At 37.7% G+C, this 23,752-nt stretch overlaps 1 protein-coding gene across 3 annotated transcripts in view; it reads right to left on the reverse strand.

Annotated features, from left to right (window-relative positions):
• LPGAT1 (lysophosphatidylglycerol acyltransferase 1) overlaps window positions 1-23,752 on the reverse strand; it is a 78,644-nt gene that overhangs the window by 37,365 nt on the left and 17,527 nt on the right. For all 3 annotated transcript variants that reach the window (XM_036272845.1, XM_036272846.1, XM_036272847.1), the window contains exons 2-4: window positions 9,066-9,184; window positions 6,595-6,690; window positions 1,460-1,733 (exon numbers count right to left, since the gene is read on the reverse strand). In XM_036272845.1, coding sequence (XP_036128738.1) covers window positions 1,460-1,733; window positions 6,595-6,690; window positions 9,066-9,184 — 489 coding nt within the window. The remainder of the gene's footprint in view (window positions 1-1,459; window positions 1,734-6,594; window positions 6,691-9,065; window positions 9,185-23,752) is intronic.

The raw sequence follows: 23,752 nt of genomic DNA on the forward strand, positions 1-23,752 counted from the left end.
AACAAAACCTATTTGGAACTCCTTTGCTTTCAAGCTTTGTCTTGGCTGACATTGCCACAGTGTATAACAGCAAAGCTATTCTGAACTTTCCTTTTCTATTAAAAGACTCTTTCAATTTGTCTTCTTAATAGATGATGAAAGATTAAGAGAGCTGACTGCCAAGTAGCTGCTTAGAAAAAAACAAATAAAAGGAAAACTCAGTGTAATCTCACAGGCCTTATTTCTATGTCTCATCCTTATTGTCATTTAAAAATACATATTTCTGAGGGCCTATCATTTCTACTTTTATTTTGTCTAAAGAATATTTTTTAAAATAGCAAAATGCTACTAAGGAAAAAGGCCTAGTGAGTTTCTTTCAGCTTCTATCATCAGCTGTCTTAAATTTGCTCATAACATTCTTCATGCTGTTGGCACAAACACTGTCTGCAAATATTCAGAATTTACTAGACTATCTCCAAGATAATGCAGTTGCATCTTTGAGTATGGTTTACATTTTCCTGGCCATAAAAGTAATACTCACTCTTTTTTTTTTTTTTAATGCAGAAAAGCATTAAGACTTGAGGAAAAAAATCATAATGTTACAGCTCAGAGAAGCAATGTCATGGCTAACATTCCTTTCACTCATTGCTACTGCTTTATTGTTTATATCTTTGGGCTCAGACTGTTTTCACCAGAGTTGTAAGTTCCCCCCATTCCATTAACATTAGAGAGCATAAGTATTTTTCTAAGCCAAAAAATATTCTCCACCAACCTCATTTGTAATGGCTGCGTTTGTATTCTGTTTTGTGGATATTTTATAATTACCTATCTCGCCTTCTTTCTGGCTATTTCCAATTTTTGGCTATTATAAATAATACTGTGAAAAAACTTCTTTGCCAATATTTCAGATGATTTCCTTTTGATAAGTATTTTTTGCAGTGGAACAACTGAGTCATTTATTTTAAGGTTCTTAAATACTGCCAAACTGTATGAAATGCATTCTTTGTGTTAAAGACGAACAAAAAAGCTTTCTAAATTTGGTAAGTGAAAAAAACAACATTTCATTACTACTTTTATTTGCATATCTATGATTAGTTTCACAAATCAGTCACTTCTCTCCCTGTGTCCTTTAACTAGCTATTCTACTTCTGGGAATCCACGCCACAGAAATACTGCCACAAAAATGTAGCTATATTTACAGGAACTTTTACTGTAGCAGTGAGAATCCCCAGAAGTAAGAATAGGTAGGGTAGGAGACACCTTTGATTTCATGCATTTCTGTATTATTTGAATAAATTATTGTAAGCATGAACTACCTTTGTAACTAGAAACATTTAAAATTGTATTTCATTTTCTCTTTGAGTATTATTTCTACTTGACAAAAATTATAAATACAGAAAAGAACAGCAGTTATTTCTGGAACTCCAGAAAATCCTTAATTCCAACAAAGGAGAAAAAAAAACGCTAAAAACCATCATACCAAATTCTCTAGCATCTCCTCCTGCTGGACTTCCATTTTCCTGTCGTGCCACAAGTACATTCAAAATAATTTTTGTTGCTCCAATCCTTGGCAGAGTGACATGTGTAAGAAATGGCAAGTTATTTTTCTTGGCAAATGTCTGACTTGTTTCTCGTCTCTTCCTGAGGAAGCCCCCTTCTGGAAATAAAACAATCCATTTTCGATCTCTGCTCCTGTAATTTTTTTCTAGGTGTTTCTTGAGAAGAAGAAGCTGTTGTTCACGATGAGATTTTCCCTAGAAGGTAGACACATATATAATAATATAGGTATATTTGAAATTAAACTATTATAAAATTAAACATTAGTAACAGCTTCTAAAGTAAAATCCAATCAGACTAAGCAGTGATTTCCCCCCACTTAACTGCCCATCTTGACCACAATGGTAAAAAGAAATTATTAGTACTTATATAAATAAGCCCGTTTTTAAAAAAAATTTATCTTTACTATTAAATGCATTACAGATGTCCCCCCTTTCACCCCTCATTGACCCCCTCCTCTCCATTCCAACCCCCTCCCCCTAGCCTTTTCTACTCTATTGTCTGTGTCCATTGGTTATGTATACATGCATATACATTCCTTGGTTTATCTCTTTCTGCACACCCTCTTCCCTCTGAGGTTTGTCAGTCTAACAATCAATTTGTACTTCTTAATCCCTTCGCCTTTTTTGCTCATTCCCCCAACCCCCCTCACATTTGGCAACCAACAAAAAGTTCTATCTATGAGTCTGTTTCTTTTCAGCTTGTTCACTTCGTAGATTCCATTGTTGATATGTATATATTTATTGCTTATCTTATTGTTCATATTTTTTATATTCTTCTTCAAGACCTTTCAACATTTCATATAATACTGGTTTGGTGGTGATAACTCCTTTAGCTTTTTCTTGTCTGGGAAACGCTTTATATGTCCATTGATTCTAAATGATAGTTTTGCAGGATAGAGTAATCTTGGTTGTAGGTCCTTGCTTTTCATCACTTTGAATATTTCCTGCCACTCCCTTTCTGGCCTGCAAAGCATGTTTTGAGAAATCAGCTGACAGTCTTGTCAGTAATTAACTGCTTTTTTCTCGGTGCTTTTAAGATTCTCTCCGTCTTTAACCTTTGGCATTTTGATGATGATGTGTCTTGGTGTGGGCCTCTTTGGGTGCATCTTGTTTGGGACTCTTTGTGCTTCCTGGACTTGTATGTCTGTTTCCTTCACCAAGTTAGGAAAGTTTTCTGTCATTATTTTTTCAAATAGGTTTTCAATTTCTTGTCCTCTCTCCTCTGGCACTTCCATGATGCGAATGTTGGTATGCTTGAAGCTGTCCCACAGGCTCCTTATACTCTCCTGATTTTTTTGGATTCTTTTTTCCTTTTGCTGTTCTGATTGGGTGTTTTTTGCTTCCTTATATTCCAAATAAATGATTTGCTCCTCAGCTTCATCTACTCTACTACTGATTCCCTGTAAATTATTTATTTAAGTTAGTGTATCCTTCATTTCTGACTGGTCCAGTCTCGATGTGGCTTCTTCTTTAATTTCGTAGTTGTAGGACTTCCATTCAGCTCGATTTCAGGTGGTTCTGAATGATGGTTGTTCTATAGTTTAGTTGTAATTGTGATGTGGTTGTGGAAGGAGGTGATACCACATTTACCTACGCCGCCATCTTGACCAGAAGTAACAAGCCCTTCTTTCTAAAGAAAAAAAAATTTCTCTAATTGCCCCTGAAAGTTCTTTCATTCATCAATTCTGTGACTGTTTTCTGAGTGCCTCCTACTTACCAGGTAATGTTCTACACTACAGATAGAGAGGTAAGTAAGAGACCCTCATGGAGCTTACTCAAGTGGGGAAGATTACAAATAAGGAGTAACAATTGAACTGATGATGAGTGTTAGGGGAAAAAAGAGGAGAGAGAGGGTCAAGATGATCAGGGAGCCCTGGCTGGTGTGGCTTAGTTGGATGGGCATCGTCCTGGGCACTGAAAGATTGCCCAGTGATTCCTCGTCAGGGCACACGCAGGCTGGATCCCCGGGCAGGGGGCGTGTAGAAGGCAGCTAATGGATGTCTTTCTCTCACATGGATGTTTTTTTGTCTTTTTCCCTCTCTCTCTAAAAATCAACTTAAAATCTTTTTTAAAAAGGGGGTGGGCAGAAAAAGCAGCTCCAAGGAAATGAAATTTGGTCAAAGAGCTGATAATGTGAGGGAATAAGCCATGTGAAAATTCGAGGCAGAATATCCCAGGTGATGAGAACAAAAAGGACAAAGACCCTGAGTTGGAAACAAGCTGTGGCAGATTCAAGGCCAGCATGGCTGAGGTGTGATGAACGAGGCAGACAGCTCAGGAGAGGAAACTGAAGAGGTGAAGAACAGATAAGAAGGACCTTGCACTTTGTGAGTGGTTTGGGGTACAAAGTCGTCGGATAGCTGTGAACAAGGGAGTGTCATGCTCTTATTTACATTAAAAAAATTTGCAGGCTCCAGTGACAAAAAGATTATAGGAGGTAAATTAGAAGAATACTGCAGTTGTCTAGACGAAGGAGTCTGATGAGCTTCAATTATGGTATATTGATGAGAAGTGGATACATTTAGGAAAAAATTGGAAAGTCAAGCTAACAGGACACTCTGATGCACTGGATCTTGAGGAAAGAGGATGACTTGGAGAATGAAAAGAGGAATCTAGAAAAAAATTGTAGAAAGGTCCAAAACCCACAATATTACAAAGGTTTTTCCTTCCAGTGTGATTAATTCACTAATACTTTTCCAGCCAACGCAATTACAGAAGCTCCCTAAAATAATCTGTATGCTTTCAGTCTTTAAATTATTCTGAATGCAAAACAAGTAAGACATATTCTTAGCTAATTTACTGAACTGAATTATGATTAAGCTTTATATACGTAAGTTCCCAAGTCTACATGTAAAATATTTTTAATATTCTTGGAAATAACTTGTCAAAATAATCTAGTAGCAAAATCCCAATAGATTTTCTTTACCATTAATACTTTTTTTTATCTCCCTTCCATATTCAGATTTTTGTTACTATCTATCAGAGGGAAAATACTGCTCTTTAGAAAAGAATTTGCAAATCTCTCTGATATTTGAAAGTCTTTAAGGATACAAAACTTCACACATTGTAATAAAAAAGAAAAATGCTTTAAAGTGCATTATTTTCTGCATTTATCTCCTCAAAGTATACTGATAATTGAGTATAATTTAGCCTCTCTTGATAACTGAGAATCATAGTAGGGTCATTTGTTATACTACACTACACTATAAATTCGATGATTTCCTTAGACTGCCATGATGCAAAGGGATCAGCTTGGTTTTTCCTCTGGATTCCCCTAAACTGCTATGCTTCAGTTGTTGGGATACTCTGAGTTTGTTCTGATCACTATTTATTTCTTTGTTGTTCTGATCACTATTTATTTTGTCTCAACCTTGTGGTCAACTCCCACTCCCACTTCCACCTGAAGTTCGAAAGCATATATCTGCTCAGAAGAACCAAGGGTGTTTCCAGAAAAAAAACTAGATAATTGCATAGCATGTGAAAAATAAAAATGTGTTCTGTACATAAAACTGTCTGGAGTAAAGAATTTGTGTTTTGTGTCACCTGTTTTCATAGAGCTACACACTCTCCAGTTTATTTCTGAATTTGTGGTTCTTAGAAGAGGCTTAATGAGATTAACTGGTTATTCATAATAAGTACTTATTATGTGTAAGGTACTGCACAACCCAGGTTTAAGTTGCCAAATATATAAACACCAACTAAGTGTGGCATTACCGTACATAAAAATACTTGCATATCACATTTCAGTTCCCCATTTCTAAGAAAAAAAAGTATGTGATACTAGTAGCATATCAGGGAAATACTATTAATGTAGTGCTACTTGATAAGAGGCTAGCATTCTTTTTCCTGCACACTAAATTATTCCTGATGCTGGGGACGCATTCCCAATCCACATTCTTCTGTCAAACCCATACTCATTTTTTTTTTTTAATCCTCACCCGAGGACATTTTTGCATTTATCTTCAGATAGAGCGGGAGGGAGAGAGGGGGAAAGAGAGAGAGACGTCGAAGTGAGAGAGACACATCGAGTGCTTCCACACAACCCCAACCAGGACGGGGACAAACTGCTACCGAGGTACATGCGCTTGGCGCAGTGGTTCTCCACCTTCCTAAGGCCACGACTCTTTAATACAGTTCCTCATGTTGTGGTGACCCCCAACCATAAAATTATTTTCGTTGCTACTTCATAACTGTAATTTTGCTACTGTTATGAATTGCCATCGGAAATATGTGTTTCCTACTGGTCTTAGGTGACTCCTGTGAAAGGGTCGTTCGACCCCCAAAGGGGTCCACAACCCACAGGTTGAGAACCGCTGCCTTAGAGGGAACTAAACCCGGGACTCTCTGGTCTGTGGGCCGATGTTCTAACTGCTGAGCCAAACCGGCCAGGGCCATACTCATTCTTTATTATTTATAACAAATATCATCTTCTCCTTTAAAGTTTTTTGGGATTCACAGAATTCTGATGTACTCACTTTTCCTACTATGAATTCTCAAAATATATCCTCTTATTTATTTAATAATCCCCCTACTGCTAATTTACATGTCATATAACAGTGACTTGTAAATAAAAATAATAGTGATAATATAGATGATGATAGAGGTGATTATGATAAAATGATGATGAAGGCAGCAGGCATTGTTCTGAGTGCTTCACAGGTACCACTTCATTTAATCCCCACAACAACCCTATGAGGGGAACACCTATTATTCTCATTTGAAAAATGAAACTTGGAGAGTTTAAATAACTTGTCCAATTCACATACCTACTAAATAGAAGAGCTGAGAATGTGACAGGTGCTTGATAAACATTTATTGAACATTGTACTGTTTAGATGGGAGAAGGAAGGGAGAGATTAGAATATTTAGAATATTTATAGTTTCAGAGTTTGACACTTATGCACACTCAAGTTCATACTGAAACAAATGATTTAGGGAACATTCAGGAAGAGCTCCCTGACTTTACCTACTATAACTGGTTTTGTTATGCCTCTTTATACAATAAAGAATCAGTCTGATCAGGCTATCACTGGGGGGGAAAATGCTCATTACTTACCTGTCTTATAAAGAAGTCTCCATGAATTAGAGAAACAATTCCAAAGTTTGTGTACTTAAAAATGTGATCCATTAACCACATCATTTGAGCAACAACCTAAAATATTAAAAAATAAGAAATAATTAAATGTTGAAAAGAAAAAACCTGACTATAATCTAGACAACTCTTTAAGTATTGAGTACTTTCTTAGAATGTATCATGGGGTATGCAATAAATCAAGTAAACATTTCTACCTGTAAATATAAATTAATACTGTCTTAACTTATTAGGCAATAGGTAAAGATTATAATACTTCCTGCTTTGTATTTTTCAATTACTCTTTTATGAAAGAAGATTAAAAAATTCTTCAAGATTTCAAATTGTTTGGTAATATCAGATCATAAAAAATGTTTAGTATAATCTGAAAACAGAAAAAAAATTACTCTGAACAGAAAAATGAACCTAAGGCAAACTAACTGAAATGTTTTTACAAAAGCAAACAAGCCCACCAACCAAACTTTCTTTTGTCCACATGACTGGAGAATTTCAGGTTAACTGTATCTGCTTAATACAATTGTATTCTATGCCAAACTGGAGTTAGAGTAATAATGTTAGGCATATATATTTATACTGACCATTTGAATCATTCTTTGAGGTTCAAAACTAATTAAGGACACTAAATAATCACTATAAGTATAATTATCATACCAGTAAGAATAAAAATGTTAATTGGGCAGTCTCTTGATACAAAACCAAATAAACTAGCTTTTACAAAATTTTAACATGAATTTAGGGGACAGGAAATACATATTACTAGAAATACAAATATATCTATACGGTGATAGTCTTTTAACAATTCAAGATTCTGAATAGAATAAAGGACAGAATTTATTCCACATTCCAGCAAGTTGATGCCTCTGCTTTTCAGAGAAACAAGAAAAACAGACTCCACAATAAACATATTTTCCTTGACTCTCACCTAATTTGTTTTCACTTCTGACCTAGAATCAAAATCTCTAGGACCTAAGCATACCAGGCTTATTCTAGCCTTGGTATTTGGCCAAGACTGTTTCACTAGAGAACAAGGCCTTACTAAATTTTACTTCTTCAAGGTCAAGTTTATGTCCTCTTCCCTCCACAAAGTTTTCTATAACTATCAAGTACATTGTGAGCTCACCTGCCATCGAACACTTCTCACATTGCAATTATGTATTATTTGCTATACCCTCCCCCTCCCCCTACCACTGGCCTCTTACCTTCTTTAACAGAAGAAGTCTGGCTGGTGTGGCTCAGTGTTTGAGTGTCAACCCATGCACCAAGAGGTCACCAGTTCGATTCCCGGTCAGGGCCCAGGCCCAGGTTGTGGGCCCAATCCCCAGTGCGGGGCATGCAGGAGGCAGCCGATTTATATTTCTCTCTCATCAATGTTTCTATCTCTCTCTCCCTCTAAAATTAATAAAGAAAAATTACTTAAATTTTTTTAAAAAGAGTAGAAAAGTGTCTCATAGGATGGTGTTCTATATTTACAGTCACTGACCATGAATACGAAGCTCTTAATAAACACCTACTAATTTGTTTACTTATTATTAAGCCAAATATTTGCTCCATTAATATTTCTATTTCATTTTCTATGAAGAGACCCTCTTTAACTTCTCCTAAGGTGATAACTCCTTTAAGGCTAAAGATAAAATATTATTATTTTTATTTATTTATTTTTTCTTTTATAAGAGAGAAGAAGGGAGAGGAAGAGAGAGATAGAAACACTGATGAGAGAGAACATCGACTAGCCACCTCCTGCATGCCCCCCACTGGAAATCTGGCCCACAACCTGGACATGTGCCCTGACCAGGAATCGAACTGGCGACCTCTTGGTACATGGATTGATGCTCAACCACTGAGCCACACTGGCCAGGCTAAAGATAATTTATTTTAAAGCCACCCAGTATATAGATCTATTTTAGTTATCAATCTATGCAATGTAAATTAATAGTTCAAACAGAGCCTTAGTAACACTAAATGAAATGAGATTGACATTTTTCCTTTCAATATGCTTTGTAAATAAAATCCAAAGTAATATTTACCTTATTTTCCTTTGGCTAAAGATCCCTAAAATTACTGACCAATTTTACCCTTCTATCTTAAGCAATACTGCTTTTTGTGTCCATATTTCTCAAACTGGCATCTAGCACTTCATCTCAAGACAGCCCCCAATTTAAACCATATTAAATTTGTTTTCATCCCAATTATTTTTTTAAAGATAAAACAGCTTGATGGAGATATAATTCACATTACCCCAGTTATTAGTATTATTTTTTAAGTCTCTATATTCCTCTTCTGGAGTGACTTAGAATTACGTATTTTTTCTTTTATGTTTTTCTAAATTTTCAGAAGTACACATATTAAAGTCTCTGTTCCAAACTATAAGATACTTGAATTCAGTCTCTGTTAACCTCCCCTTTCTGCTGTCCACTTCTGCCGTCAGGATGGCTTACCAGTTCTTTGTCCTGGAGGCACATCATCAGAGTACACACGTCTCCTGTTGCCTGATGATTCACCAACATTACTGCTTCATCGTTCGTAATTGTTTTAATATCGTCCCCCCATTCCACCACTGTCAGAATAAACAAGCTGTCATTTTAAAGACTTTTACATGTCTATAGATCTTACAATTAGAAAAACTGGTATACATTAATGATGATACAGGACCTGGCTAAAACTTCTACAAGTTTATAACTTTCTTTCCTATATAAAACAGGACATTGATATAACATTTTGCGAAGCCCCAAAACACCCATTAAAATATAAAATGGTCATACCTTCTGATCTAGACGTTCTACTTCTTAAAATTTATTCTACAGAAACATTTGTCCAAAAAGGCAAAGATATATGCTTAAAGGATGTTTACTGTAACTTACATGTTCACCAACAGGGGAATGCATAAGAAAATTATGATATAATGGAAGAGTATAACTCCATTAAAAAGAATGGAGGGTATCTCTATACCCTAACCCCAAAAGGACTTGTTATCAAGTAAACAGAGAAAATCATAAAACAGTATTTTATATAGCATGATTACATATTTTAAAAGAAGGAATAAAATTTATGTTATTTAATACATTGAAAAAAAAGTCTAGGGGAATGAATTCAAAACTATTAATACTGATCATCATTAGGAAGTGATTCCCAGAGCCCTCCAAATTCTGCTTTATAATAAAATATGCAAACATTACAAAAATATACTAAGTATCTTCATTTTAAAATAAGAAAATAAAGATGTTCCATTTCTTTTAAATATCCAGACGAACAGTCATTGAACCAAAACCTGTGTGCACTCTCTAAGGAAAAACAGTGGTATCTCCATGAGGTTACGCTTCATCTTATAGTAAATTTTTATTTCACAGAAAAATATAAAATTGAGTACCAGTTTCAAACACTAGTATCCTACAAAGAGGCTCCTAGGGTTTCTCAAATGTCTGACATGAATTACCAGAGGCTGATTATACATTAGTATTCACTTATCTCATTCACGGTGATAAGAAAGGAAGTCAAGCTACCTTTAGGTAGCTTGGATGAAACAGGGATGAGGAAACCTGGAGACCACCTGCTTCACCTCACCCAGCCTCCCTCCTTCCCCAATCACCCTTCACTGTTACCCCAATACAGCTGAGCTCCCAAAATGTAGTGGAGTTCTTCAGAAGAGCTCACTGGAGAAAAGGGTTCGGCTAATTTTTTCTTTCTATCAAAATCCTTTTATTTAAGCAAGGCATCCATTCATTTTAGAGGTCTTAAAATTTTATATTAAGGAAATTTTCAGCTGGGCTGAACATACAGGGTGGGGCAAAAGTAGGTTTTCAGAGGGGGAACACTGCGGGGGCACAATGCAGCAGCACCAGCTTCCCTCCACAGTGCCCGTCCTTTCCCAAGTTCCCAATTCAGTTTGGCTGACAAGCTGACTTTCCTGAAACATATTTAAACACCTACTATATCATACATTGCTGGGGGAGTATAAATTGGTGCAATAGTTTTAGAAGTCAATTTGGCAATATATCACAAAACTAAGAAATGTGAAAATCTTTTTACCCAGCAATTCCACTTCTGGAAACTCATCTTACAGATACACTTACTCGTGCAAAATGACACATATGTAAAGCTATTTACTGTAGCTTTATTTTTAAGAGCAAAGATGAAAACAACCAAAAAGGGAGACCAGCTAAAATTTATAGAAATTGAAAGAATGGTGGTCTCCAGGAGGGAGAAATGGGAAGCTGTTGTTTAATTAGTATAGAGTTTTGGTTTTACAATATTAAAAATTTCAGGCCCTGGTTGGTTTTGCTCAGCGGTTAGAGTGACAGCCCACAGACCAAAGAGTCATGGATTCAATTCCGGTCAAGGGCACATACCTCAATTTAAGTTCAGTTCCTGGCCCTGGTCGGGGTCATGCAAAAGGCAACCACTCGATGTATCTCACATTGATGTTTCTCTTTCTATCGCGCGCGCTCTCTCTCTCTCCTGCCCCCCTCTCTTCCTCCCTCCCACTCTGACCGAAGATAAATGGAAAAATATTCTCAGTTGAGGATTAAAAATAAGTTTAGGAGACTGGTTATACAATAATGTGAATATACTTAATACTGAAACATACACCTAAAAATGGTTAAGATGATACATGTTAGTTATGTGTATTTATCACAACTAAAAATAAAAAAGGAAGACTAGTTATATAAATTACAATATACCTGTGAATGGAATATTATGCAATCATAGCATTTGTATACTAATATGGAATGACATACTATAAGTAATAAAAGCAACACGTAGAACAGTGTGTGAAGGATGCCACCAGTTTGGGTTTTAAAAAAGAACTGAGGAGAAGACACTAAATGAAAACTTCCCATAACCTGCCTCTATGAACAATCCCTCAATGGAGACACACACACTCACACACACACCATTCTTTTATTAATTCATTCTTCACTCAGTAAATAAGCATCAGGTAATGTTAGGTGTTATGGATTCAAAATAAATAAGAACAAAGGTATCATTCTAATAGCAGTTAAAATGCTCAAGAAAAGTCTAGTTTGATTCTATAAATATTAGGCTATGTGGAAAGTCTTCTGGCTCCACATCTTTATAAAAAGATGTCTCATAACCAAATATTCCTTTAATGCAATCTCTGCTACATGAATGGAAAATGCCAGAGCCCTGGCTGGTGTGGTTCGGTTGGTTGGAGCGTTGTTTTGTGCACCGAAAGGTTGCAGGTCCGATTCCCGGTCAGGGCACATACCCGGTTGCAGGTTTAGTTCCCAGTCAGCAACCAACAGATGTTTGTCTCTTGCTTCAATGTTTCTCTCTCTCTCCCTCTCCCTTGCTCTCTTTCTAAAATCAATTTTTTAAAAATGCTTTAAAAAAAAGAAAAAAATATTATATACCTAGGCCCATGCAGTAGGGAGGCATATATGCAAATATATAACTGCAAATAAAAATAAGCTTTTTACATAAAATGTATCTTACCTGTTTGCTTTATATGAAGTAGATAAGCCCAATAAGTGTGTTGGTTTAAATCTCAAAATATAAATTAAATTTAGAACCCTCTGTCCTGGGTTGAATAGTGTTTCCTCATAATTTACATCTGACCAAAATCTGTGAATGTGGCCTTATTAAGGGACAGGATCTTTGCAGATATAATCAAGTTAAGATGAGATATTATTGGATTGGGGTGGACTCGAAGCCTAAATCCAATATGACTGTTATCCTTAGAAGAAGAGGGAAATTTGGACACAGAGGTACTCAGGGAGAATGCCATGTGCCAACAGAGGCAGAGACTGGAGTGATGTGTTTACAAGACAAGGATTGCAGACAATCACCAGAAGCGAGCAAGAGGCTAGGAAGGATCCTCCTCAAGAGTCTTCAGAGGGAGTATGGCCCTGCCAACACCTTCATTTCAGAGTTCCAATCTACAGAACTATGAGAGAATACATTTCTATTGTTTTAAGCCCCTCAGTTTGAGGTGCTTTGTTACCGCAGGTCTCTGAAACTAAGATGCCCCACCCACCTCAATTTTGCTTATCCTTTCTCTTTCTTTTCCATCACAAATTATAGGTTTTTTTTTCTTATCTAATAGAGGAAAGAACTGTACTTTAAACATGTAGAACATTTTAACAAACATCTAACAAATGGTTTTCAATGTTCATTTCTGTAATATTTTCAAGGTAAAATCATTGAGTTGATAAAATACACATATTTCATCTCTCAGCCTAACGTAGCCAAAGTTTATTTTCAAACTAAATGTCAATTTACTAAGACTCACATGACATACTAAATCAAACAAGTAAAGGTAGCTGGATCAACTTTTTATTGAGAAATTATTTGGAAGTAGCAATAAAGTCATGTGGATTTTCTTTTTAATCCTCGCCCGAGGACATTTTTCCCTATTTTGTTCAGATAAAGTGGGAGGGAGAGAGAGAAACATAGATGTGAAAGGGACACATCGAGTGGTTGCCACCCACATGACCCAACCAGGGCTGGGGACAAACTGCAACCGAGGTACGTGCCCTTAGCGGGAACTGAACCCGGGTCTCTCTGGACCGCAGGCCAACACTCTAACCACTAAGCCAAACCAGCCAGGGCTCATGTTGAATTTTTTAATAACCTAAATTTTATTCAACAGTGAATTTAATTTCAATATCTATGGTATTCTTATACTACCATATTATTATATACTTCAAAGATCACTGTGAGAGAGTTATATGACTAACAAAATCAAGATAAAAAATACTTGAAGAGAAAAAGGACTTATTTTATGTATGAGGCAGTTATGTTCTTCACATCATACCCTGCTGTCACAGAACCAGTAAGTAATAATAATAGAGCCAATACCTTGACCAAGGAATAGAGATATTTGCATGTTAAAGAATAGAAGCTATGGATGCCTGACAGTTCTTACATTGAACTTGATTAGAAAAACAAAAATATTTTAACATACTGTTCCATGAAATGAATTCTCAAAAAATAATTGGGTCATGTCCACTATTTCCAAAGGGGATAAAGGCAAACTGAATAAAAACTGAAAGAGAAGTTTTCTAGTTGTAACAGAATTTTTAAAATTCATATTAAAAACCAAAGCCAAAGATTATCACCTAACCTAACACACACACACACACACCCCCAATAAACCTCCCCCAACAGTTATAGACTAGAATTGATCAGGACATTTTACATCTCAAAAAGAAAATTAAGAAAAGAATAATTCATGACTAATTTCTTTTAAAAAAGTGATGCTAGAGCCATTTTACTGACCCACAAGACAGAATTAACATGGAGAAGAAAGGTTGCTTAATACATGACCATAATAACTTATCTTTCTTTTTTTTTCAATCCTCACCCGAGGATATTTTTTTTATCTATCTTCAGATAGAGTGAGAGGGAAAGAAAGGGAGAGAAAGAGAGAGAGAGAAACATCGCTGTGAGAGGGACACATCGACTGGTTGCCTCCCACACAACCTCAACTAGGGCTGAGGACAAACTGCAACCAAAGTACGTGCCCTTGGCTGCAATCGAACCTACGACTCATTGGTCCACAGGCTGATGCTCTACCGCTGAACCAAACCCGCCAGGGCATAACTTATGTTTCAAAGTTAAAAAAAAAAAAAGTGCCTGCAAGCTGATGCCAAAAACTATTTCCCATCCTGCGCCTAGGTTTTCTCATTTGTGAAACATTAATAATATCTTTAAACATTAATAATACTCAAAACATATTGTGAAAATAAATGAGACATAATTGAGAAAGTCATGGAGATCCTGGGTAATTGAATTACATGAGAGTTGAAGTCACTTTTCAAATCACTGTTAATTAAAAGAGTCATATGCCTACAGTGTCACCTAAGGTCACATATTCTAATATGAATAGTAAAGATTAAAAAGCAAAATAACACATGAAAGAATCTCACGTAGCATATAAAGTGTGGCTTTCAGTAGCCCATAGTGGAGGGAGATTGGATTGGATTCATTCAAAGTTAGAGGATAGCAGAGCAAATAGGACAAGATAAAAAGAGAATGAGAACATAATTAAGGGTGGTCATGAGAAAGCAGCTTAAGGTAGTAATTAATGGAGGGGTGACTGGTGAGGAAAGGAACCAAGCAAGGGGGTTATTAACTAAAAGAAAACGAAGGAAGGACTATTATAATAGAGGTATTTGATGCTATCCCCCATCTCCAGTCTTACCCAACCTATTCAAACTCCCAGAAGGCCCAGACATTTTGAAAAAGCCCCATGGGTGAATCTGATACATACTTATAAATAAGAACCACTGGAATTGAAGCATGGATGAGTTTTTGTTGTTGTTGTTTTAAAGCAAGTATACTGAACATACTGAGAAATTGTGGTCAGTGCCTCTTTTTTGGCACATAAAATTTTTAAGTTTTAACTTGAGAAGGGAAGGCTCAAGGTGTAGTTTTTGAAAGGGTTGCTTAACTAAAAGAGTAATAGTAGCATATATTATTAAATAGATATATAATTAAATACTAATAATCTTAACAGAGAACATTTATAGAATGCTTACTCTATGCCCGGCATTTATAATTAGTAACAGAAAATAATTTACATTATTTTCTTATTTAACCTCCACAAATCCCAAATGTACAGATACCATGATCCCCAATTTATAGTTGAGGAAAATGAGACACAGAAGGGTAAGCAGTATTTTGAATTACGCAGTTAGGAAGTAGGGGAACACTACTGCAGGGCTGGCGCGCTACAGGTCAGAGAACCTTGAAAACAGTAACTTGGGTAAGTTGCTCACAGAGCCCCTGGAGTTGCCCATGATTATGCCAGAAAGTGAGGTGGACAAGCCAAGCCCCAAAGTCCTCAATTAATAAGGTTGGTAGACAGCGGCAATAAGGAGGGGTACAGAAGCATACAGTCAAAGAATTAAATGTTGTGGGGTTTGTTTGTTTTTTGCATGACAGTTGAATAATAACCAAGTCTAAAGAGGCAATGGGTATCTAAGAAAAAAATTAACATTGCCTTTGGGCCCAGGATGCAGGTATCTTGAATTTAATTTGCTCAACACAGAACCAGCTCCTTACCCTAGCCTTCTCCATCTCAACAAAGAACACTGTCATTCACCCAGACAACTGAAGACAAAACCCAAGTCCACCTTTGAGTCCTCCTTTTTCGTAGTTCTCCACACTCAATCCATCTCTAAATCATGTGGTCTCTATCTCCAGAACATACCCTGCATCCTCTATGTGTGTCCTTTACTCTCAAGCAACCACTAACTCTTGGACCTCCGCAGTGACCTAGTTTTCTAGCTTCCACTCTATCTGCCTGCTTAAAAGAAAGCTTCAGAACACAGTTCAAAATGAGTTAGGTCAATATAGGCCTGTGGTAAAATCAGAGTGAGGTTAAATAACAAATTAAAATAGTATAGACGACATGAGGCCTAAGTGAAGCCGTGCTTATTGGAAACAGATCCACCCCTCTGATGCCCACTCTAAACCCACTCAGCCCCAGAATATAGCAGCCAGGAGTTTGGAAGAGTCTTCTCCAGAAAATCTGACCAGCTCTAAAAAAAAAAATCTAAAAATACTGACATCCAGGATTTTCCAATGAAATATTCCAATTAGATTACCCTACAAGTAGGCACCAGAATTCTGCATATTATCTCCTAAACCACAGAAAGCCAGCCAGAAGGTGAACAGAACTGACATTATAGAAGACTGGGTCGGGCTGTGGAAGAGTAGTTTTTATTAAGGGGCATTTCTGTAAAAGATAAGAATGTCTGCCCCCTGGCCACTTTGGCTCAGCGGTTAGAGCATCGGCCTGCGGTCCAGAGAGACCCGGGTTCGGTTCCCGCTAAGGGCGTGTACCTCGGTTGCAGTTTGTCCCCGGCCCTGGTTGGTCGTGCAGGTGGCAGCCACTCGATGTGCACCTTCCATATCAATGTTTCTCTCTCTCTCTCTCTCTCTTTCTCTGTCTTCCTTTCTCTCCCTCCCACTCTATCTGAACAAAAAATGGAAAAAAAATGTCCTTGGGTGAGGATTAAAAAAAAAAAAATGTCTTTAGTATCATTATATCTTGGAAGTCAAGAGCAAAGATAAAAGGAGATAGTAATTAGTAGAGTGAAGCAAGAGAGATGGGACCTTAGCTTTGGATAACTATAGATAAGTGAGGGTATGAAGAAATTTGGGGAGAGGGATAGAGAAAAAGGGAAGAATCTCCAGATCACAGACCCAGGCCACCAACCAACCCCAAGGCAAAGTGGTCAATGAGAGGAGTTAAAAACTGACCTGGGAAAAAGAAGTGTTCAGAAAATAATCATGGACATAGATATACTAAGTGGAGCTGAGCTAGACAAAGTTGGGGATGCCCCTCTAAGTGAAGGAGCAGAGAACTGACACAAGCGTTCACACCTGCCAGGGCCCAAGAACTCTTCAGCGAAGAAGTTCATAGTTGGAGCTAAGACAGCCTCTGGTTTGAGACTTGACCATATTCCTAAACTTTGAAATCTAGGATAGTAATGGAAGAAAGCACTAAGAATATAATCAAATGAAAAACTAATGAATTGTATTACATAGTAGCACATTTTCCTATTTTGAAGAGCTTTCATTCATATTTTCCTCAATTGCTACAGCGGTGCTATAAGGCACACAAGCCAGGTATCAGTTTTAGTTCGAGCTGAGGATCAGAGAAGATATTATACAAGGTAATACTGTAAGTAGGCACTATAAATCTGACTGAAATCTTGGTCTGTTGACCCCTGAAACCAAAGCATAGACAGCCCCTGTCTAAGGAGATTACTAACACTCGACTATCAGGGAAGTGTGCTGTTTTCATGGCATAATGAAAATAGCATGGGCTTCAGAGTAGACCTTCATTCAAAGGCAGCTCTGTCCCTTGCTAGCTCTATCACTCACTAAAGCTCTGTCATCCAAATTACTTAACTTCCAGTCTTCATTTTCTCATTTATATAATGGGGTAGATATTCTCTCACTCTGAGGAATGTTTTCAGTATTTCATAAGAAGCCATGTGAAAGCACCTGCCAAAGGGCCTGGCATACCAGGTACTGGATGGAGGTAAGTTATTCTTGCTGGCGGCATTATCAGTTACCTATGGTCTGCACAGAACTTAGTCTCCTTGCTACAGAATGAAATAAAAAAGACTTACTTTTAACAGTCTTATCAGAAGATAAATAGATCCTAAAGGAATCAGAAAAACTCAGAAAGCAAACTATAAACTGAAGAATCTAAAGTCACAAGAAGAAAATATCATTTCAGGCCTAGTATTAATAGGAGGATGAATGCAAAAACACGACATGGGAGTAAATCAAGAGACCATATAATTAGAATACACTATAGGTGCAAGGTTCTCACTGAGCACGGAGTTCAAATGCAGAGTTCATGGGGTCCATGTACAAACTTCAAAGAGTTATAAACCCCTTGAAACTGTAAAATTGTCAGTATGTGCAAAGGTGCTGTGGTAAGACAAAAAATGTACCCCCACCTCCACCCTATAAGATGTCCATGTCAAATCCCCGTTACTTTGTAAGGTTAAAGATGTGATTAAATTAAGGATCTTGAGAGGAGGAGCTTATTCTGGATTATCTGGATGGGTCCTTATAAGAGATGCATACAATAGCATAGAGAAGAGGGGCAATGTGACTCTGGAGGCAGACTCGAGTGACGCAGCCACAAGCCCAGGAAAGCTGTAGCTACCAGAAGCTGGAAGAAGCAAGGAATCTCCCCCTTGAGCCTCTGGCAAGACTGCTGACACCGTGACTTAAACTTTTAGCTTCCAGAAGTGTGACAGGATAAATTTATGTTGTTTTAAGTGATTCTGTAGTAATTTGTTATGGCAATCATAGGAAATCAATACAGGTGCACTTTTCTGGGGGGAGGGCCCATAACTTTCATCAGATTCTAAAAAGAGATCCTTATGAATCCCAAAAGGTAAAACTACCATTGTAAAGGAAAAAGCAAAAGTATCTATTAACAAAGGAACTAGAAAACTTTTTTTGAAACCTGCAGAACAAGTTGTTACTTCTTTAAGATCCCATAGTTCATAAATGTTAAAATAAAAAACTAATAAGCTGTCCTCTAACATCTAATCCAAAATTCACTACCAACTCTATGAATGCATAAAAAGGCAGTGACTGCCAAACAGCAAAAAGCTTGTTTAAAATATAGGTTCCCAGATTCCATCCAGATGAACTGAATTGGAATCTCCAGGGCAGAGGAATTACTATATATATCTTTAAAGATCCTCTGATAATTCAGATATGGAGACTAAAGTGGAAACTACTACTATAAGGCAGAGGTCAGTAAACTTTTTCTATAAAGGGCCAGATTGTAAGCATTTTAGGCCATGCAGGTTAAGAGGCAAAATGGAAGATAGTATATAGGTATTTACAAATTTGTTTTCCAATATATTTCCAAGAGTTTTATTGACAAAATTCAAAATATAAACATAAATGAATATTGTAGTCTCCCCTTTATCCATGGGGGGATATGTTCCAAGACTCCCTGTGGATGCCTGAAACCACACATAGTACCAAACTCTACATATACTGTTGTTACCTATACATATTTAGTTATGATAAAGCTTGATTTATAAATTAGGCACAGTAAGAGATTAACAACAATAACTAATAATAAAATAGAACAATTATAACAACATACTGTTATAAAGGGTAGGTGAATGTCTTTGGAGCCATTATTAAGTAAAATAAGGGGGACTTGAAAACAAGCACTGTGATAGGATAACAGTCAATCTGATCTTTGTAACAGTGACTAACTGGCAGGTGGCTTAAACACAGCATGGATACACTGGACGAGGGATAATTTACATCCATTGCAGACAGAGCAGGAAGGTGCAAAATTTCATCATGCTACTCAGAATATCGTGTAATTTAAAACTTATGAACTGTTTTTTTCTGGAATTTTCCATTTAATATTTCCAGACTGTGGTTGACAGCGGGTAACTGAAACCACAGAAAGGGAAACCAAGGAAAGCAAAACCGCAGAGAAAGGTAACTACTGTACAACTTTTTGCTGTACAGGTCTAATGAGAAGAATGGAATTGTTTTGGGGAGGGGTAACATTTCACTTAATTGGAGTTCAAAGTTAGTGCTTTCTATCATCGTATGGATGGCAAATGCTGTTCTGTAAAAACCTCCAGAGCTGGAAAAGATTTACAAAACAAACAGGCAGTGGGCTGAATTGGCCCAGCCATAGTTTACCAACAACTACAGAAAGGTATAAAAAAAAGGGGGGGGGGGTAAGAAAGAACCATACCTCCTGCTCTTAAGCAACTGACAAGTTAGTTAAAGAGACACAAACAGCAAAGGTAAAACAAGACTGAAAAACAGGAAGCAATTCTGAATGTTTTCCGTCATAAAGCAGTGAGTCTTAACCATTTCAAGTTACAAACAGCTTGGTTAATGTCAAAATATGTAGCAGATATCTATGCTAGCAGTTCTTTTAACTATGTGTGAAAACATCCACAGCAAAAAGCAACTATAATGTCTATAATGCTTTTAAGTGATTTCTTATAAATCAAAACAGCAGCTACATATATTTGAAAAATATTAACATATATTTATAACACATAATTTATTCATCCACAGATGATATTCCATATGCATCTAGATTCCTGAACCTATGAGAGAACTCTGAAGCACTACAAGAAACCTCAGCCCAGAGATTAGGAACCACGATTACAGAACAAATGCCAAAGAGGTTCAGAACAAAGGAAAGAGTAGAAACTGAAAGAGTGGAAAGCGATGTCATGGGGTTGACTAAGTAGGTAGAAATTTTCAAAAAAGACCTTAGGGAGAGGGATAATATCAGAGAGAAAACGCAGAGGGCCTGAGGGGGAGCAGCTTTCTAAATAAGAGATCATACATTCGTTACCTGTGGACAGACACTAGCGTGGTGAAGGCCTGGGGTGGGATGGGAACTGGGAAGAAGGGGATAATGAAGGGGAAAAGGGAGGGACATCTGTAATACTCTCAACAATAAAGATTTAATAAAAATTTTAAAGAGTTCAGAACAGGAGCAAATTATGCAGGCACTGCCTCACTGCCTGCCTCTGCCACCAGGGCCAACATTGAAGTGCCTTCCATGTATCATGCCCTGATAAGTGTTCTCTCATTCAATCTTCACTAAGAACAGTCCCTAAATACATCAGCCATGTAAGGAAATGGCCCTAGTTTCATCTGATACAACTCTAAGTGGGTCGACATCTCGACTTTTCCATCTTAAAATTTTTTAAATGTGAAAAGCTTTCTCTTGCCCTGGACGGTTTGACTCAGCAATTATAGTGTCGGCCCAAGGACCAGAGTGGCGGGTTGGATTCCGGTCAGGGGTACGTACCTAGGTTCAGTCCCAGACCTGAAAGGGGTCGTGTGGGAGGCAACCATCAATGTGTCTCGCTCACATGGATGTTTCTCTCTCTTTCTCTTTCCCTCCCTCCCTCACACTCTATCTGAAGAGAAATGGAAAAATATCCTCAGGTGAGGATTTTTAAAAAAAGGCTTTCTCTTGACTCAGTTTCTTTCCTGCAACTATCACCCTCTACTCCGTTAGAGCCAACTTCTGGAAAGTCATACATTCATGTTTGCATTTTATCTTCTCCAATTCATCCTTCATCTCCAACCCACTCCAATCTGGTTTCCATTCCTACCACCTCAATGAAGCTGCTCTTGCCAAATGCAACAAAGGATAAGTCTTTTCTCACCCTACAAAACAAACCCTCAGCAGCACTCAGATCCCTGCCCTGATGCACCGTTGACTTCTGACATCACACTCTCAGGGCAGGCATTCCTTCTAGTTCTGGCTGTTCCTTCTTAGACTCCCCCATCCTCCTCTTCCCACACTCCAATGTTGGAATCCTATGAGTATGATCCTGGCCTCTAATCACTCAGTACTTACAATCTCCATAGCTGATCTCATCCATCTCCATGGCTTAAAATACCATTGGTAATTGCCCCATCTACCTTTCTAGCTCAGCTTTCTCTTCCGAGTTCCAGACTTCATATCCATATGTATACTTCAGAGCTCTACTTAGATGTTTCTCACTTATTCTATAATTATCTTTCCTTTCCATGTTACTCCTTCTCTGGGCTTCCCGAATCACCCAGCAGCTCACACCAGAAACCTCAGGGTCATCCCTGTCACCTGCTCTTCTGTAACAGCCTGAAATGCTGGGCCTCTCTGATTCCATTTGTTCAAGCCTGCTTTGTTCCTTCCCATGGCCTTACAGTTAACAGCTTCTTGAGTACAGACCTGCTAATCATTAGAGGAATTCTGCTTGCAGCTTGAGTTTTACAATAACAGCCCTTTACCACAAGTTGCCTCTCCCAAGGAGATGAGGGGAGTAAATACAAAAATAATGACTGTTTATCAAAGATTTGCAGGAACCTCATGACCAGACTCACATCAACTAGAGTCAACAGACTAAGAACAAAGAAGGTCATAATCTTCCTCAGACTCTTACTGGTGCCCAGCTGTTTGCAGTATGGCTAGCACCTCTTGTCCCTCCCATTTCCCTTTCCTTGACATAAAAGAAGGCTGAACTCTATGCTTTCTTAAGATGGATTTGTGGCACACTAAGTCTCCCACCTTCTCAGTTGGTGCCTTCTCAGTCAATAAACTTTTCCTTACTCCAAACTCTGATGTTTTAAGTTTTGGCCTTTTGAAGTATCAGGTACACTGACTTTGGTTTAGTAACACTTCTACTGCGTGCTCTATGTCCAACCCCTCAGCTAGTCCTGACCATTTTCCTTCTATAAAACTCTCCCAATTAGTTAACTTATTTCCATCCCCACTGCCATCACATATAGACCAAGCAACTATGGCCTCACCTGGATAAGGTGACCATCTTCCAGGGGGGTATCCCTTGCATACTCTCAGTTCCCTCTGATACAGTTTCACAAAGCCAGCAGAGAATAGAATTACAAATATGAATTTGATCTCACCATCCCCTTACTTAAAATTCTTGAATACCTTCTTCTTAGGATAAATTTTAAAATCCTTAATATGCACTTAAAAGGCCTCAATAAATTTGACATTATCAACTCCCCAACACAACCACCCCTACTCCTCTCCTCATTTATTCCATACTGCAGCCAATCTAACCTTCCCTTTGTTCCTCAAACAAGACAAACCCTTTTTATCCTCTGCACAGGCTGCCCCTCACCCAGCATCACCTGGCCAACTCCCACTTATTCCTCAGTTTTCAGTCTCAATACCACCTTCTCAAGGAGGCTATTCCTCCACCACCACTCATCTCCAGAGTAAGCCCTCTGTTACTTAATCTCGGAGCCCCTATACTATTCATTGGAACACTTCTTACAGTTGTGATTACGTGGATATGGTGACTCCTGTTGTCTCCAAACAAAACAGTCAACTGCAGAAGCACAGGAGCTGTGCTATTTTATTTGCCACTGTTCTCCACCCACCAGCACAGGGCCTGAGAGAGCAGGCACTCACATATTATTATTAGAATAGGTGACGGAATCAATGAAAAGATAGTTAAACATAAACTGCTCTGAAGCATTGCATAATTTGTAAACATAAAATTTAGTTAATATTTTAGCTAGATAGACTGTGACTTAAATTAATAACATTATTTATTAATTAAAGCAAAAACTACATTGAGCTATACTATTAGTTAGGCTTGAGGTATACTCAAATATACTTCTAAAACTATCCCATAAGTTAGCTTTTATTATTTAGACATACTTTTCCCCAAAAGGTTAATATAGCTGTTTTCCTAGGCATGAATATAACAAAAACAACAAAAGTTATTGATAGAGTAACAAACACCATGTTATTAACTTTATATTCAAGCTTCACTAGAAATAAATATCATAACCTCTATTTTATATATATATATATATAGTTCAGATAGAGTGGGAGGGAGAGAGAGAGAAACATCAATGTGAAAGGGACACATCGAGTGGTTGCCACCCACACGACCCAACCAGGGCCGGGGACAAACTGCAACTGAGGTACATGCCCTTAGCGGGAACCGAACCCGGGTCTCTCCAGACCGCGCAGGCCAAACCGGCCAGGGCATAACCTCTATTTTTATAGCTGATGAAACTAAGGCTCAGAGAAGTTAAGTAACCAGCTAAAATTTATACAACTAACAAGTGGTGGTGGCAGGACTCAAACTCATAA

This window comes from Molossus molossus, unplaced genomic scaffold, assembly GCF_014108415.1.
Source record: "Molossus molossus isolate mMolMol1 unplaced genomic scaffold, mMolMol1.p scaffold_m16_p_20, whole genome shotgun sequence".
Lineage (NCBI taxonomy): Eukaryota > Metazoa > Chordata > Mammalia > Chiroptera > Molossidae > Molossus > Molossus molossus.